Consider the following 15,790-nt stretch of genomic DNA (forward strand, 5'->3'; position numbering starts at 1 on the left):
GTTTATAATTATAATAATTAATTATAACAATAATACACTTTATTTCTGTAGCACAAAGGGCTTTCCCGAAAAAAAGAGGCAGAAAAACCAAGAACAACACAACCAACGACAATGAAGTAAAATACAAAAAACAGGTAAACTATAAAACACTTGAGAAAAATATATAAATACTTATATAAATATAATATATATACGTACACGCATGCCTATATATCTATATACACGTACATCTACATACGTACATACGTTCATCTACGCACCTACACACACATGTACGTGCATATATACATATACACAGAATATATTATTTATAGTATTTTACATATTTTAGTCGTATAATGTGTAATGTTTCCTTTAACTTTTCCTATAAATGTTCATCAATAAATTGTCAGTAGGCTATTTCTAAATCATGGGTGTGAAATTCTGTTGGGGGGCCTCTCTGATCATAATCTTCTTCAATCGTTTGGTCAAGGCTTAAAGAAAGAAAGAAAGTGAAGTTGGTTATGGAAACCTGTAGGTCTCCGATCAGGGCGAGCCAGCAGGGGGAGGAGATAGATTCGGGGGGGGGTTCTGGGGGTTGTTCTGGGTGAGAAACACCTCGGCCTCTGCCCTGCAGCACATCTCCAGTCACTCTCTAAAGAAACAGCCCGGGGGGAGACGCTGCCTGTCACCGCGTTCCTTTCCAGCACCGAGGGGCAATGAGTGACTTCACGGCGCGCCGTCATGGGAGAAAGGGGCCCCGGGGCCACAACAGCGTCTGCGCGCTCGCGTTGTGGAGGACGCCAACCCAAGTGTCCAAATGAAAGAGGGACGGCGGTGGTGGAGGACTCCCCCTGGACTCGCTGCTGTGAAACACTATGAAGGCAAAGGGTCTCCCGGCGCAGCACTGAGAGAGCCATGGATCACCTTTTCCGGAGGAAGCGGGTCGGTCTGCTCAAACCGCTGCTCAGCCTGTCGCTGGTGTGCGCGTCGTTTTTGATGATCCACAAGTTGCGGCTGGCAGAGAAGGACGGGCTGGGGCTGAAACGCGCCAGGGACGCCGACTGGTGCGGCTCCGAGTGCTTCTCGTTCAAGAAGAGAGTCGTGAAGAGCGGCGCGGGCAGCTCGGACCCCCCGCTGGTCAGGCAGTCGGACGCGCAGCGCGTCTCCAACGGGACCCCGGCGTCCTGGGACGCGCAGGTTCTCAACTGCAGCGAGGACGCGTCGGTGAGGACCCAGGACTGGTTCCGGCGCCTGGACCCGAGGTTCCACCAGTTCGTGCTGCACAGACACTGCCGGTACTTCCCCATGCTCATCAACCACCCGGAGAAGTGCACCGACGGCGACGTGCACCTCCTCATGGTGGTCAAGTCCGTCATCGAGCAGCACGACCGGCGCGAGGCGGTGCGTAAAACCTGGGGCAACGAGGAGACGGTCGATGGGAAGAAGATCAAAACTTTGTTTCTTCTGGGGAGCCCGGCGACGGGCAAGGACACCAAGAACCTGCAGAAGCTGATCGAGTACGAGGACCGGATCTACGGGGACATCCTGCAGTGGGACTTCATGGACACCTTCTTCAACCTGACCCTGAAGGAGGTCAACTTCCTCAAGTGGTTCGGCATCTACTGCTCCGGCGTCCGGTTCATATTCAAGGGGGACGACGACGTGTTCGTGAACACGCGCAACCTGCTGGAGCTGATCGACTTCACGGTGGAGGAGCGCAGGGAGGCCGACGCGTTCGTGGGCGACACCATCTCCAAGGCGATCCCCATCCGCAACCGGCAGAGCAAGTACTACATCCCCAAGGAGCTGTACGACAAGCCGTACCCCCCGTACGTGGGCGGAGGGGGCTTCCTCATGTCCTCCGCGCTGGCGAGGAGACTCTTCGTGGTGTCGCAGGGCCAGGAGCTGTACCCCATCGACGACGTGTTCCTGGGCATGTGCCTGCAGAAGCTTCGCCTGGCGCCGCAGACGCACCCGGGCTTCAGGACCTTCGGCATCACGCGGCGCAGGGTGAGCCCCATGAACAACGAGCCCTGCTTCTACAAGAGCCTCATCGTGGTGCACAAGCTGAGCGCGCCGGAGCTGCTCCGCATGTGGAGCGTGGTGCACAACGGGGCGCTGGTTTGTGCGCAACGGACCTCCGTGTGGTCGCCGGGGTCGAATCAACTCGAGCGACCCAAAGGGCACACGAATTGACCAACGCTGAGCTGATTTGCATCGTGTATCGTCCATACGTGGTGAATTTGGGTGGGGGGGGGGGGCTTCGTCTCCCAGCAACAAACAAAAAACTACACACATCTTACATAAATCAAGTGTTTGCACACTTCTGCGGTAAACTGAGCAGGCTGGATTGTCCTGTCCACCACTGTACGTTTGCTACTGTAACCCCCCCCCCCCCAATTTTTTGAAACCACTACCACGCAGTCCAAACACTAAAGGAAGGTTTCTGGATTTCTGATCCATGATTCTCGGTGCCAATTTCAGTTGCAGTCTGGTGGTTCCAGTGCCCTCACAGAGAGAAAGACCTGAAGTGTGAGGAGCAGTTGGTTTTAATCGTCATTTTAAGGATTTTAAGGATTTCAAAGTGACTGTCAAAAGGGAAAAATCCATGGACTCGGAGCACGTTCAGAGGCCAGTGATGATTTTGTAGGGTACTGAAGTTGTAAAAAAAAAAAAAGAATATATATATATATAACAATAATAATTAAAGAAAAAGCAAATGATAAGATTTTAAGTTAATATATTACATAATTGTGTTAATTTGTTTGATTTTCACAGACAGGCCAAACAACAACAACAACAACCAACCAAAGACACTTAAAGGTCTGTGCAACTGTAGATTTATGTATGATAGTGTAAATAAAACTGGATCTCTTTATAACTGCAGAATGGATGCTGAAGCATATGATTCATACTGGTGTGTCATTTGAGGCGGACAGCTGGGGAACAACATCTTACTTGGGGGGGACCCTGTCGGGGAATGACATCTCTGTGGGTGCACCTATCGCTTCGATAGACGTAGAATAGAGGGCTGACGGAGCCACAGGTGGCTTTAAATCTTCAAACTGAAACCTTTTGTCACGTGAAATCACATCTGCGACGCTTTATTTAAGCAAAATACAGATACATTTGCTGAGAAAAAAAAATAGCCAGTTATATGCACTTAAAAAGACAAAAACACATATCCATTGTTGCACTACACCTCAATACGGAAGCACATTAAAGCCAATATGATTGATTGGGAGAGTGGAAAACCATTTTTTTTACTCTTTTATGTATCAGCTGTTTGAAAATGTCTCTTTGTCCAGCAATGCGACATTCGCCGCTATCGTGTATGATAAAAACGTCATTATAATTTGTGCATTCAAAGAAATCAGACACCGCCTCCAATTGTTTCGCCTCCAGGACGCTTCTGTTAGTTCAGAGACTCACATGTATGTTCTTTCTGTCCATGGACCATGGATATATAACAATCGACACTGTCATAACACTGTGTAGTACATTAGTAGTGAAATTATAGTGATCAACCTGAACTCTTACATGTTAACCGTCTTCTTTCTTAAACTGGAAATTGGGGATAAAAGTCTGTTTAAAGCCACTGAAGCGCTTGAGATTTTGGGGGGTCGGCCAATGTCACATCCACACTGTCACATATCGTACATTCATGTCCATCCAATTTGTGCAGTTAAAATAGTGAAACAGCTTAGAAAACTGCCATCTTGCTCAAGATTGTCAGTAGGCATTAAGAGGAAGAATAAATTAGGGTCTAAACTGTTTTTGAACTCAGCAATGAAGCATTATTCACTTTGGCAAAGTGCGACGATTCCTGATAGAAACAGAAAAAAAAGAAAGAAAAGAAAAATGCGAACTGTTGTCAAAAGTGTGAAGCCGACAGTAAAGCCACACCGGGTCGATGATTGCTTTAGGACCGAGGCATTGTGCACAGGAATGTGGCAGAGGGAAGAAAATCTTGTGCCTGAAACTAAACCTCAGCCTCTTCCCTCCTCTCATTACTGCCTTAACAAGGAGATGAGTGTTTCTAGGTATCAAGCAGTGTCGTCGTCTCTGGCTGAGACTCGGTGATCGATTACCTTTTCACTGAAGAATTGATTGATGCCGCACTGGTTGTCTGTGTTGGGAGCTCTCAACCTACAACCTTGACAAAGATTCTACAAAGTACGGTGGCACTGAAGTGCAAATCACAACGACGAATTGGAAAAACACAGTTTTCTTATTTGTTGTTGTGTTTTTTAAATTTGTCACTGTTCTTTTATTTGCAATTGCGGTTTTCCCATTCGTCGTTGGTCTTTGTACTACAGGGCCACTGTAAAACAGTGATCATGAGTATATATTTTAGTTTTATTTAAACCCCTGGACTGCAACGGAGAGTTCACTAGCCTGCAGTACACTTGTCATCATGCCTCGTGTGGCTGTGGAGGTGCTCTGTCAAGTCTGAGAAAATAACCCTGATGATGTCATGGTGATGTCATCAACTTGGGCCTGGGAGACCGCGCATTAATAACCGAAAAGCCTGTGCTGGAAACTGAGGGTGTGGAGTTTGTAAGAAGTGTATATTCAAAAGACAAACGGGACCAGGACAAGGAGATGCTGTTGGTTGCACCCAGACGTTCACTAGATGCCACAGTCTTGACGCAGAGACAAGAGAGTCCAGCTGTCTCTTCTCTGTCACCGTACTTTACATGACAGGAGTTTAATTTGTGCTAATAAGGTAAATCTAAGTAAGTGAATACAATACCATGTTATAATGTCAGTCTCTACATAAGTGAATAAGACTGGTGTATTCCTTCTTTTTAGCATATTGATGACTTCAAACTTAAATTGGTACTGGCCTCCAAAGTCCTGTTGCATTTGTCAGCGAACGCATCTGAAGCCTAGCCCACGGCTTTTCTAAAAGTGCCTGTATGCGGGAACATGGGAACGGGGAAATGTGGGAGCGGGGGTGGAGTTACTACAGTGATGCTGGGACGTCCCCAAGGTGCTTTGAAGCAGCTTCACCGCTTCCCTGGCGAATGTCCTCTGGCCAGCGGTGCCAGGGCTGGGATACGGCTGCCTCTGCCAATAGCCGGTCTGCCTCTGGCCCCGACCGACCAGGCCTGCGTCAGCTTAGCACTGCCGACAGCCCTGCCTGGAGACACACACACACACACACACACACACACACACACACACACACACACACACACACACACACACACACACACACACACACACACACACACACACACACACACACACACACACACACACACACACACACACACACACACACACACACACACAATGTTAACCTCTACAACATAGCGACCTGTATTACCTGTGGTGACTATAAACAGTTTCATGAGTCAGAGTATTGTGGTGACTGTGGCTGTGGCCACATCCCAAGGCTCACTTTGAAAAAAATAAACAGTGAACAGGTCGAGATGCCACTCTGTCCAACACAGTGTAAATACAAAAGAATCATCACCTTGACAAACAGGGTTTCATAGCAGAGGCGAGCCACGATCCTCACTAAGGACATAATACATTCTTATGGAACAAGACACAAACGTTTCAGAAAAAAGGGACCGCGGGACCATTTCCCACTGAAAATACAACACATGTAACGATTGTGGCTCTTGTTTACGCTGTCATCCATTTACTCGATGGATCCTGTGACAGGATGTGTGAGGGCTACCTGGCCCAGACATGGCGGGCGGGAGACACATGGCTGTCTCCCCCGTGTCGAGTCATGCGTTTGTTTAGTGGTTGTTTAGTTAGTAACTAGTTTAACTCACAACTAATTTGTGCATTTCTGAGCCCTATACAACCCCCGGGTCTTCTGGGAGTGGCCTTTTAATTATTCCTAAAGTTAGAACTAAAAACCCTCGGTGAGGCGTCTTTTTATGGCGATAGCCAACGTGTGGGACAGCCTTCCTGAAGACCTGAGGGCAGCACAGTGTGTTGCCATTTTCAAAAGCAAACTCAAGACGACCTTTTTGGTCTAGCTCTTAATTTTATTAAATTGTATTTATTTTGACTTGTCATTTCATTTATATTTTTGCCTGTTTTACTTTTTGACATTTTATTTGTATGTGAAATGCTATATAAATAAACTCTGATTGATTGTGGGGGCCTCGTCGACAGTGTGGATTTGAAAGGTTGGATCGTTTCCTTTTTTTTTCACTCTTGCTTACAGTTATAATCCTTAAATGGTGACTGGACTGTATTAATTTGGCGCTTTTGTAGTTTTATCGAGAACAAGGGCCTGACAGAACAAGTCAAATTCACCTAATCACACACATTCGCTCAGTACTTCTATATACAGCGCTTTTTCTATCACACATCGTTCATGCACTGCCTTCAGGGGCAATTCTTTAGGGCTAAGTGTATAGCCCAAGGACACGTCTGCATGTGGACTGGAGGAGCCGGGGAACGATCAATCGACCTTCTGAATAGAGGACAACCCGCTCTATCTCCTGACCCAAAGCAGCCCAGATTTAGACAAGGATTTCAGTCTTGTTTTCAGTCCTGTAGTCACTGGTGGTAACAGCAGGTAAGTTTTAATAATACAAATTCTACACTTCCACTTGAATAAAAATTACCTTTGTGCAGAATGAGAGTAACTAACTGGTGTATCTGTTTACAGTGCGGACAAACTATGTAGAGGCCGTTGCATCATGTGGATACACTGAACAGCTGTTGATAAAAAACAGTAAAAAGTGTCATATTATGAAAACCTTAGAATAATTCACTTTCAGCATTGGTCTCCAAGTGTGATTATATTGAACAAAAACCACAGTCACTCTGGCATCAAAATGGTTATTACAGTCGTGTCACGTCCTTTACCAAAATGGCCACCATCTGGCTCAATAAAACCCTGCTTAGAAAAAGCAATGTTATGGTAATGTGACGTGTTAACGCGCCTGTGAAACATCACTAAAAGTGGATACACAACACCCACTACATTCGCCTCCAAATTATATCTGGCACTATTATTACATGCCTCCTTCTGCGCTCTGATGCAGGAAACCAGAGTGGAAAAGCAGCAACCTAAAATCTAAGCAACAGGCATAGGGACTTTCTATAGCTCTCGCGCTCAGCGCTGGGGAGGTAGGTGTAAGCAGGGAGTGTATGAATGCTTTACCTTGTGCTGGCTGGGTTCTCTGGGACACCGCAGTCCGGCGTGAGTTTTGTTTACAGCCCTCCCTGCCCATGAGGTGAGCCTTCCAGGCCTGGAACAGGGACAAAGTAGCTCAGTGAGTCCACTCCTCTCGCTGGTGCCCCTTCGACTGGGACAACCACGGGTGACTATAGGCCCAGTCAATGCCCGAATGGCTGCCCTCCCTCCCACCAACACTGCAGCCTTTCATCGGGTCTACGCTCAGAGCTATGGCAGCAGGAGTGTGACATTTCTGTCGGTTTCTTCTTCACTACAACTTTACGGATGTGTGAGGCGACAGACTGCAGACGAGCTACCACTAACAAAGTATATATCTTGATATAATCTCTTCATCTCTCATCTACACATAAGCAGTGAAAGGCTGAAAGGCAAAATCACAAAAAAATGTTTTCTATGATTGGTCGCACACTCATGACGAACACAGTAACAGGGTGGGATGAAAGGATTCTCACAAGAAACATTAGGTCATGTGAGGAACAACATGTGCATGATTAGTATCATTAGTTGACGCTGCATCACAGATGGATTTACTGCTTCCAGCGTGCTTTTACTGCTGTGAGTCAAAATGTCTGACTGTGTGGCTCTAGACTTTGAATATGATGCACATCTGACCGCAGCCTAATCTCGGATGCCGCCGCAGGTCTTTTTTGCATCGCATGCCTGAAAGGAAAGCGCCTGCTAGACATCACCGATTGGTTGTTCGATGTCTTCATTAGACTCCACAACAACAGGGACAGAAGAGAAGAGACGAATGAAAGGCGGCACTGCAGTCACATCTTTCAGTGGGGCAGAGAATCTCGTGCACATCCATTTTCAGATTTCTCCACCACACAAAAGTGGACAGACACTAAGGTTTAGTGATGGGTGATTAGCTTCAGGAGTGCTGAAATTCGAGCAAGTATGTGAGATAGGATAGATAGTCTACTCTAGGAACTACTCTCCCCGTGGATTGATTGTATATTCTGTACATGTAATGTAAAACATGGGATTACAGTAAGTGAAAGCTCATATTTTGAAGTAACCCGTTTGATGACCAACTGCAACAAATCTTAAACTGCAACCTTTTCCTTTTACAGGTCTGAGGAAAACTGTCACTACTGCTCAAAACACAGTGAAACAGTTTTTCCTAGCTTTGAATCAGAACATTTGTCCTTACTTCTTTTTAAACTAAGAGGAATGTGAGGAACGCGATGGCATCGACTTCATCTTGAGACAAATGAAACCCATTATGAACAAAGGCTTCTCCCTCTTTTGAAGTCTTTAAAAGGCCAACAATGGTGGTGTTTTACCTCAACACCTGTTTTCTCCCCAAGCCCCAATAGTAGAGGCTTTCTAGTTTCTGTGTTGATATAAAAGCGATAAAAATGGTAAAGCACACTTAGGGAAGTTCGGGGATACAGTCTGTGCTAACGCTTCGAGCTGTGTGTCACCAGATCCTGCTTCTCTTTCTCAAGACATTGACTATTTATTTATCTGGGAACGCAACTACACGGTTTCACACAAGTCTAAGGAAGTTCTGCTTAAAACCACAGACAATATATCAGTTTAGGGTTACGGTTAGGTAAGCCTAACTAACTTACATCCAGCCTTAGTTTCAAAAGGAATTTCAGTCATTAGAGATGAGGGTGACCCAACTGGTACAGCTGGATCTCCTGCACGTATGTTGACCCTTACCTCCTCTCCGGGCATGAAGTTGTTGTGACACAAAGGACAGTGGTTGGAGCCTTTACCGGAGATGAGGGCTGAAACAGAAACAGACACACGACACCTTTAAGCCGCCTGTTATACAATTACAGGAAAGGTCCCCTAAACACAATGAACAGAAAATTATGAAATTACACCACTGAAGGAGAACAGCTTTAAATATACCTTGGAGGAATGGGAACATGGTAAACTATCTATCTCAACTTACAACTTAAAATCCCTCCTGTCTGTATACCAATAATATAACTTGGAATAATGAGAGACTTGCAGTTTATGTAAATACAAAAGGCTCACTGGTGTCAATTATTGATGGACACATATGGCTGATGATAGAGATGTAGTGTACAGATTGCACTATCTGGATTTATTTTGTATATATAGTATATATTTTGGGCTTTCATCTGGAATAAAACAAACAGCAGGTGCTCTAAGAAAAGCTGACCTCAGCTTTCAGGAAGTAAATATGTGGTAACAGGGCTTGGTAGTTTACCAAAAGTTTGCTGAAACCAACACTATGGAAAATTACTTTGTAAAAGGCTCTGTGAACATAGAGTATATTTTCTGGGCATGTTTTTCATGATTTGTAAAGGGCGTTCATTGCAGCCCAAAAAAATGTTTGACTGTATTATATACATTTTAAAGGGTATTTACATTTACATAATAAAACAACTACTGGAGATATTAAAAACCATGAATCATGGAATCTTATTGTTGAATGACTTATGCATCCAGGTGTGAATGATAAAATAATAAATTATGTCTAAATTCCATTTAGCTGCTTCACTTTCAGGGTGATGGTATATTTCATGCTGACTAACTGTCACATGGACAGTTGGTCTAACCGGGACACTTGACCTGAGCCAAGCCTCAGAAGACGAAACTGTAAACTTTAAAGTGCCTCCGTAAAACACACCTTTACAAGATGGTCCACACTTAACAATGTCTCTTCTCTATAATTATATATTACTGTTTTCATTTAACAGGGTTTCTTTTAGGATATTTTTGTATTTATATGGGCTTTTATATAATCTGTTTTCTTACCTAATTTGAATTCAAGAGTTAGGTCTTTTTATCGACATGCCAACTTTATATGAACGCAGTATATGTTCACTTCTCATGACACTGTCTTTCTTATTTGCATTGTGTTTTGCTATTGTCGTACTTCAAATTTCAACCAGGGCACACTGGGAAATTAATTTTCTTGTGTGCGCTATGACAGAAGGAAGGAAAGCTTTGGTGAAGAGGAGAAAATAAGAAAACTCTCAATTAGTCTCCATATTCATCAAATGGACAATATAAAGTACAGTACACAGCTAGAACCCAGACACCATGTAAGTATTATTGATCTTTTTGGGCTGGTACTGACATCAGTGAGGTGGAAAATAGGGCAAATTATTACGGCAGCTTTATTTGATCAATTTTTGTTGAACATGCAGTTGATGAACTGAGCACAATTTTGACAGTGTTGGTGAACTTTTAAGGAATGAAGAGTCAGTGTGTCAGAAATGGAGGAAGCCATTATATTATCTGTGCTGTGCAACTTATACGACTCTGCACAGAGAATAAACGGCTCCGCGAGAGGGGCAAAGAGGGGTTTGCAGTCAGACCTGAGGAGTTGATGCTTTAAAGATCTCCCTTGAGTAAACAATATTTAGCAACTGAGCTAACTTCAGTTTCCAATCCAGCAAGTTTGACAGGCTGTTGTAGCAGGGTAAAACTTTCAAGTTACATTGTGACGTTTAGGACAATACAGCAGGACCAGAATACTGACGGACAAAAACATTGGAATTGGAACAACAGTGGCATCTTTCTGAAAAATCAAGTCAGTCAAATGACCTCAGTAAAACATGGTGACTTTATATTCATTCATGTTGCATTGTTCAATGAATTTATGTCCCTTGAATTTGGGGAACAATGGCTACATCAATGCCTCTACGTTTTAATTCTAAAACTACATTTTAAAAGCGTTTGAGCGTATCAGATTTAATCCCCGTCCATACCAACACACAAGAAAACTGATATCATGTGACCATTCACGTACACTGGGCATGTGTGTACCGTAGTACTGTAAACAGGAAGCAGATGTACTATGAACAACAAACATCAGTGCTGAAAAGTAAGAGCAGGGATTTCTTCTCTGATGAAGAGGTGTAACTAGTACTTAAAGTAAGTATTTAAAACGTATCAACTTCACAGCTGGTAGTTGAGTCATGACTTGAGTCATGGAGCGATTGCGTTTCCAAACTTCTCTGTCTTTGCCTGTCCACACTACAATGCAGCCCCGGAGTTTTCAAAATGAAACAGGGACGAGCTGTGTTATAAACCTTCTCATTTTCACGTGCTCGGAAACTCCGCCGTAGTTTGGAGTGCAGGCGTAAATGTAGCAGCAGTGATGCATTTTAAAACCAAAACGTAGTAATGTGGATGTAGCCAATGTGCTGTGTAACGATGATGAAAAAAACAGGACTGCTGCCCTTTGCCCCAGAAGGTGCAACAGTACAGGAACTTTTGTGAAAATGTGTGCCCTTCAAAAGACAATGTAAGAAGGAGAAAAAACTACTCAAATATTCATCAATGGGAGTGAGACAGGACTCACGGTTGCAGGAGGGACCCTGGACATGGCGAGTCAGGTCTTCAGTGGCCACTGCCTCTGAGCAGCGCGGACACTGGCCGAACTTGGAATGGCTTTCACACTCTCCCAGGAGGTGCTCTGTGAGGCTGGCTATCTCCACGACCTGTGAAACACACAGCAGAGCTGAAAACAAGAGTCTTCACGCTGTATTATTCAGGTGGTGGCTAAACAGCCAGACAGATGTCTACAAAAAAGTAATAAACATTCAGCAAATGCAACAGTCTACCTGTCTACATTCATCGCAGCATCGCAGCATCGGACAGTGTTTCCAGTAATGAAGGTCTAATCCATCTTCTGTAAATGACTCGTCCTTTTTACCGCAGAATACGCACAAGCTGAAACAGAGAGTATGAATGCTGTCAGATTAGATCAGATCTTATCAAAGCATTGGCTTTAGCACAGGAAAAACAATGACATGACAATATATAATACGGTAAATAAAATTAACATTGGAAAGAGAATAGACAGTGTGAAAACTACACAAAAAACTAAGACTAGGCTAATGTAAGAATTACATATTTTTCACATCACATCTTGGTTTGATGAGTTTCTTACTTGTCCAGATGGTTGACAGATTGGTGGACGTCTACTTTGTCTGTTATCTTGTTCTGGGCCACTTTTGTGGCACCTGGAAATTAAAAAAAACAAAACAGTATTGCCACCATTTCAAGTACCGACGAGGGAGAGCCAGACATTATTCAGAACTAAGAAATGATTTAAACATGGATAAGACTGAAGCCCTTATTTGTAATCGGTCAAGCTTTGAAAGATACAAGCAAAGGTATTAATAAATCATGTTTACTAAAGTAGATACAAATCAAAACTCTGTAGTTGGATTTGATCAAATTGTCAATTACAGTTGAAATCAGCAAACTGTTTCTACTGTTATGTTTGCTGTTGTATAGTCAATGATTGTGGTGAACCTGCCCTCTGTTTATATACAGTAGGCTCAAGGTAGTAAGGGGTGGTTGCCTCATTGCCATGCTTTAGATATTATCAAATTGCCTTCAAAGGGAGGTGTGTTGTTTCTGTTATTGACATGCTAATAGACACGCAACAAGTAAAGTCCTATGGCAACTGGCAACTGAAGCAGATGCTGCAGGCTTCCTGTCTCTTTTTGGAAAAAAATGTTGCATTGATGAAACAAAAAAAACTGGACAAAGTGACTAGCTACCATGGCCTTTCCCATTAAAGTTCCCATTAAAATTTCACTTGCAAAATTGTGACAAGAGCCTGCAACAGTGTGGATCCTTCATAAGAACAGGCCACATTTGAAGGCATTTGTGCTCATAATTGCATGTATCAAAATAAAAAATCTGCACCATGAAGCAATATCCCTCTGTGCTTTAACACAATCCAGATCAGAGTGGTGTACATGCTACTGTATGAGTATGTTTCACTGTACTTAAAGGTTATAGTACTTCTTTCTACTTGTTTTAAACGATTCAACACATACTTGCTGTGAGAGCTTTTCGGGCTTCTTTCTCGACTTTAGGGGCGTCGCTCTTGGCCACTTGTCCTTTGCTGCTCTCATCGCCTCTCTCCTTCACATGCAGAAAGACGTTATAAGAACTAAGTGATGCTATCACACCAGGAAACCTCGACAAAAAAGCATTTTTAACAGTGACTTCAGACATTTCAGACAGTTTTGATGGATGGTGAAACTCCCAGGACTCAAGTCCGTGCGGAGTCATAAATCCAAATTGGTAGCCGTTACGTGAGGTGATGTAATTGCAGTCTGATGACGACTCCACCTACTGTGATCTCTTTCAAGGCAGCCAGCTGCTCCTGAAGAGAGTGGATCTCCTCCTTCTCCTTTTGCCCCTCCTGCTGACCACCTCCCGTATTCAAAGTCTAAAGTGAAAAGTGACATGCCATCAGCCGCTTAGTCAGAGTCGTTTCACTATTACTCTCAAACTTCTCACTTCATCGCACAACACACAAGTGTTCATTTGATTATTTCATTATTTTAAAGCTGCACGTCTTCACACTCTGCAGACTCTTGGAGCGGCAGCAGTGTGGTGTTGTTCTGTTGGCAACAACTTTCGCAGATGAGTGCTACTTGGCAAGCGCGGTCATTACGTCTCTCTAATAATGCCAACAAGTTTTTTTGTTGGCATTATTAGATTTGGCTCAGTCACAACGGTAAAACAATATTGCACCATGCCAGCTTTGGACCACAAGCTCTCTTGATTACTGGTTGCATTGCGATTACACTAACAGTGCACAACAACAGATGCTAGACATTTTCTGCTTTTGATATACATTTGATGATGGCATGATGGTTTTGAAAGAAATGCAACTGCATCTTTAATAACATGTAGTAAGTGCATCCTGCTTGGGTAATTAGTTCAACCTTATGAGTAAAAAGACTGCCTGTGCTGGCTTTGGCAAAGGGAGGCAGCGGAGAGAATTAGCAGTCTGTGCAACATGAAACCCCGCCTCTTCTTACTTGTTACAGTCAGTTTAGAAAAAGAAAAAAAAGAAGGACATGATGTCATGTGCTCTCCTCCTAAAAGCTGAACTCTTTTCAGCAACAGAGTGCTCCCATCTGCCATGTCCAACGGTCTCTCTGTCCACCTACCAGCTGCTCCCCCCTTGACTACAAACGGTTTGAATAACATTAACTGTGTAAACACAACCTCGGCCCCCGGCAGTTTGACGCGCATAACTTTAAAACATCGAACATAGACAATGATATGCAGGTCAGAAATTAGATAGAAATAAGGGGTTTTAGTTATTTTTAATCTTTAAGCGTGTCAGATTCATTTGTAGTAGAGGGGGAGGGGGGAAACACTTCACACCTGAGTCCCTACCAGCTTTCCATCAATCTTAGCGAAGCCGTCAAAGAGGGTTTTGTAGAGGAAGTTCTTCCGTGCAGCGGCGTCGTTGGGTGGAAGGTAGCTGAGGGCAGCAGCTCTGTGCTGCCGGTACATGGATAGTATGATGCGCACGGCCGGCTCTCGGACCGTCGATGCACTGTGCTCCAACGCCGCTGTACAGAACTAAAGGAGGAGAGCGTGTTTTCTATGAACATGTGAACATTGAGCCAGGATCAATGCAATTTCACCTTCTGACCCAAGTGGCAACCCACCGTAACGGCACCCATTGGTTTGTGAACTGCCGTTTTGAAGCCTCAGGTTTATAATTTTGCATACGGTGCCCTATCGTCTTTTTTTACTACTCTGAATGGCATCATTTATAAAGTTTTAAACATATAAAGCAGGGTCATTTGCTAATTGAACCAGTGGAGTCTCCCTCTACTGGTCATTCCACAGAATACAGGTTTTAGGGCACTTCGGTATAGGCTTCACAACAGTTGGGTGGTTTGCACGTAAATATTAGATCCCTGCTGGGAACCGGAGGAGGGCAATGGACACTGTGGATGGTGGTGACAACATCGACTCGGCGGACAAGTGCTCTACAGACAGTTAATTTTTATTAATATAGTCTATGGTCTGACCTGTGAAACAGAGACATCCAAAGATTAACAACAGAAAAACCTCTTCCATAATTCCACTCTCCACTGTGAACTCTACCTTTGCCTTTGATTACTTTGATTTGACTACTTCTTCTGATCGGGACAACTTGTCAGACCACTATTACTGCAATGAGGCTTTTTCTATCTGTTGATTCATCTGAGATTTTCATCTTTATTGTGTTTACAGATGTTGCACTCATGCGATTCTTTGCCTTGTATTGTTTAAATTGCCTTACACGGCTGCCATATAATTAAACTACAGTATGCTGGGGACACAGGGCAGTGCCGAAGAACATTTTCAGGGCATGCTTTTTAAAAAACACATCCACAAGTCAAAGTTCAATGAAGCAATATTTGCCATATCTGCAGTCTAACTTCACATGCACAACAGCAATGTGGTTGAGGAAGTCCTTCAAGGGGAAATGCATGTAGTGACGTGAAAAAGAGCCCTTTATCCAACATAATCTCTGTGCAGACTGTCACAACACAATGGCAATCCCGCCCGTGGAGGGCATTGACATCCAGAGGTCGACCGTGTACATAGGCCGCCCATCCCTCATTTAACCGTCGCAGAGACAGTTTCCTATTATTCTCCATTGTTTGCTGAGCACTTCTCGTTTTAATTACGAGAAATTCAATCTGCCCTTTTTTTCTTCTTCTTTTTTTTTCACTCTGGCTCCCGCCTCTGAGCAGATCACCCAGGTAACTCACTGCACCACTGTAGGGCTAAGACTATAGAGCTGTCGAAAGGGCCGGTCGCATCCAAAGAGCAGGAAGCAGGAAGGGTTAAAACTTGTACTGGTAGAGAGTT

The 15,790-nt window shown here is 44.0% G+C and overlaps 2 protein-coding genes across 6 annotated transcripts in view; one reads left to right on the plus strand and one right to left on the minus strand.

The window, feature by feature from the left end:
- Positions 1-592: 592 nt before the first annotated feature.
- b3gnt7l (UDP-GlcNAc:betaGal beta-1,3-N-acetylglucosaminyltransferase 7, like) lies at positions 593-2,876 on the plus strand. The gene has a single exon (XM_035644989.2). The coding sequence runs from the start codon at positions 898-900 to the stop codon at positions 2,176-2,178; it is 1,281 nt and encodes a 426-aa protein (XP_035500882.1). The 5' UTR covers positions 593-897; the 3' UTR covers positions 2,179-2,876.
- A 184-nt stretch (positions 2,877-3,060) lies between these two features.
- Positions 3,061-15,790, minus strand: part of cep104 (centrosomal protein 104) — a 30,865-nt gene continuing 18,135 nt past the window's right edge. Inside the window, exons 14-22 of one of the 5 annotated variants that reach the window (XM_035644981.2) lie at positions 14,303-14,503; positions 13,257-13,352; positions 12,955-13,042; positions 12,054-12,126; positions 11,725-11,833; positions 11,463-11,601; positions 8,837-8,904; positions 7,127-7,214; positions 3,061-5,128 (exon numbers count right to left, since the gene is read on the minus strand). In XM_035644981.2, the coding sequence (XP_035500874.2) occupies positions 4,995-5,128; positions 7,127-7,214; positions 8,837-8,904; positions 11,463-11,601; positions 11,725-11,833; positions 12,054-12,126; positions 12,955-13,042; positions 13,257-13,352; positions 14,303-14,503 (996 nt within the window). In that variant the 3' untranslated portion in view covers positions 3,061-4,994. Of the gene's footprint in view, positions 5,129-7,126; positions 7,215-8,742; positions 8,905-11,462; positions 11,622-11,724; positions 11,834-12,053; positions 12,127-12,954; positions 13,043-13,256; positions 13,353-14,302; positions 14,504-15,790 lie in introns of those variants that run through there. The other 4 variants (XM_035644982.2, XR_004795262.2, XM_035644983.2 and 1 more) reach the window with 4 other exon arrangements.

This window comes from Scophthalmus maximus, chromosome 3 (genome assembly GCF_022379125.1).
Source record: "Scophthalmus maximus strain ysfricsl-2021 chromosome 3, ASM2237912v1, whole genome shotgun sequence".
Classification (NCBI taxonomy): Eukaryota; Metazoa; Chordata; class Actinopteri; order Pleuronectiformes; family Scophthalmidae; genus Scophthalmus; species Scophthalmus maximus.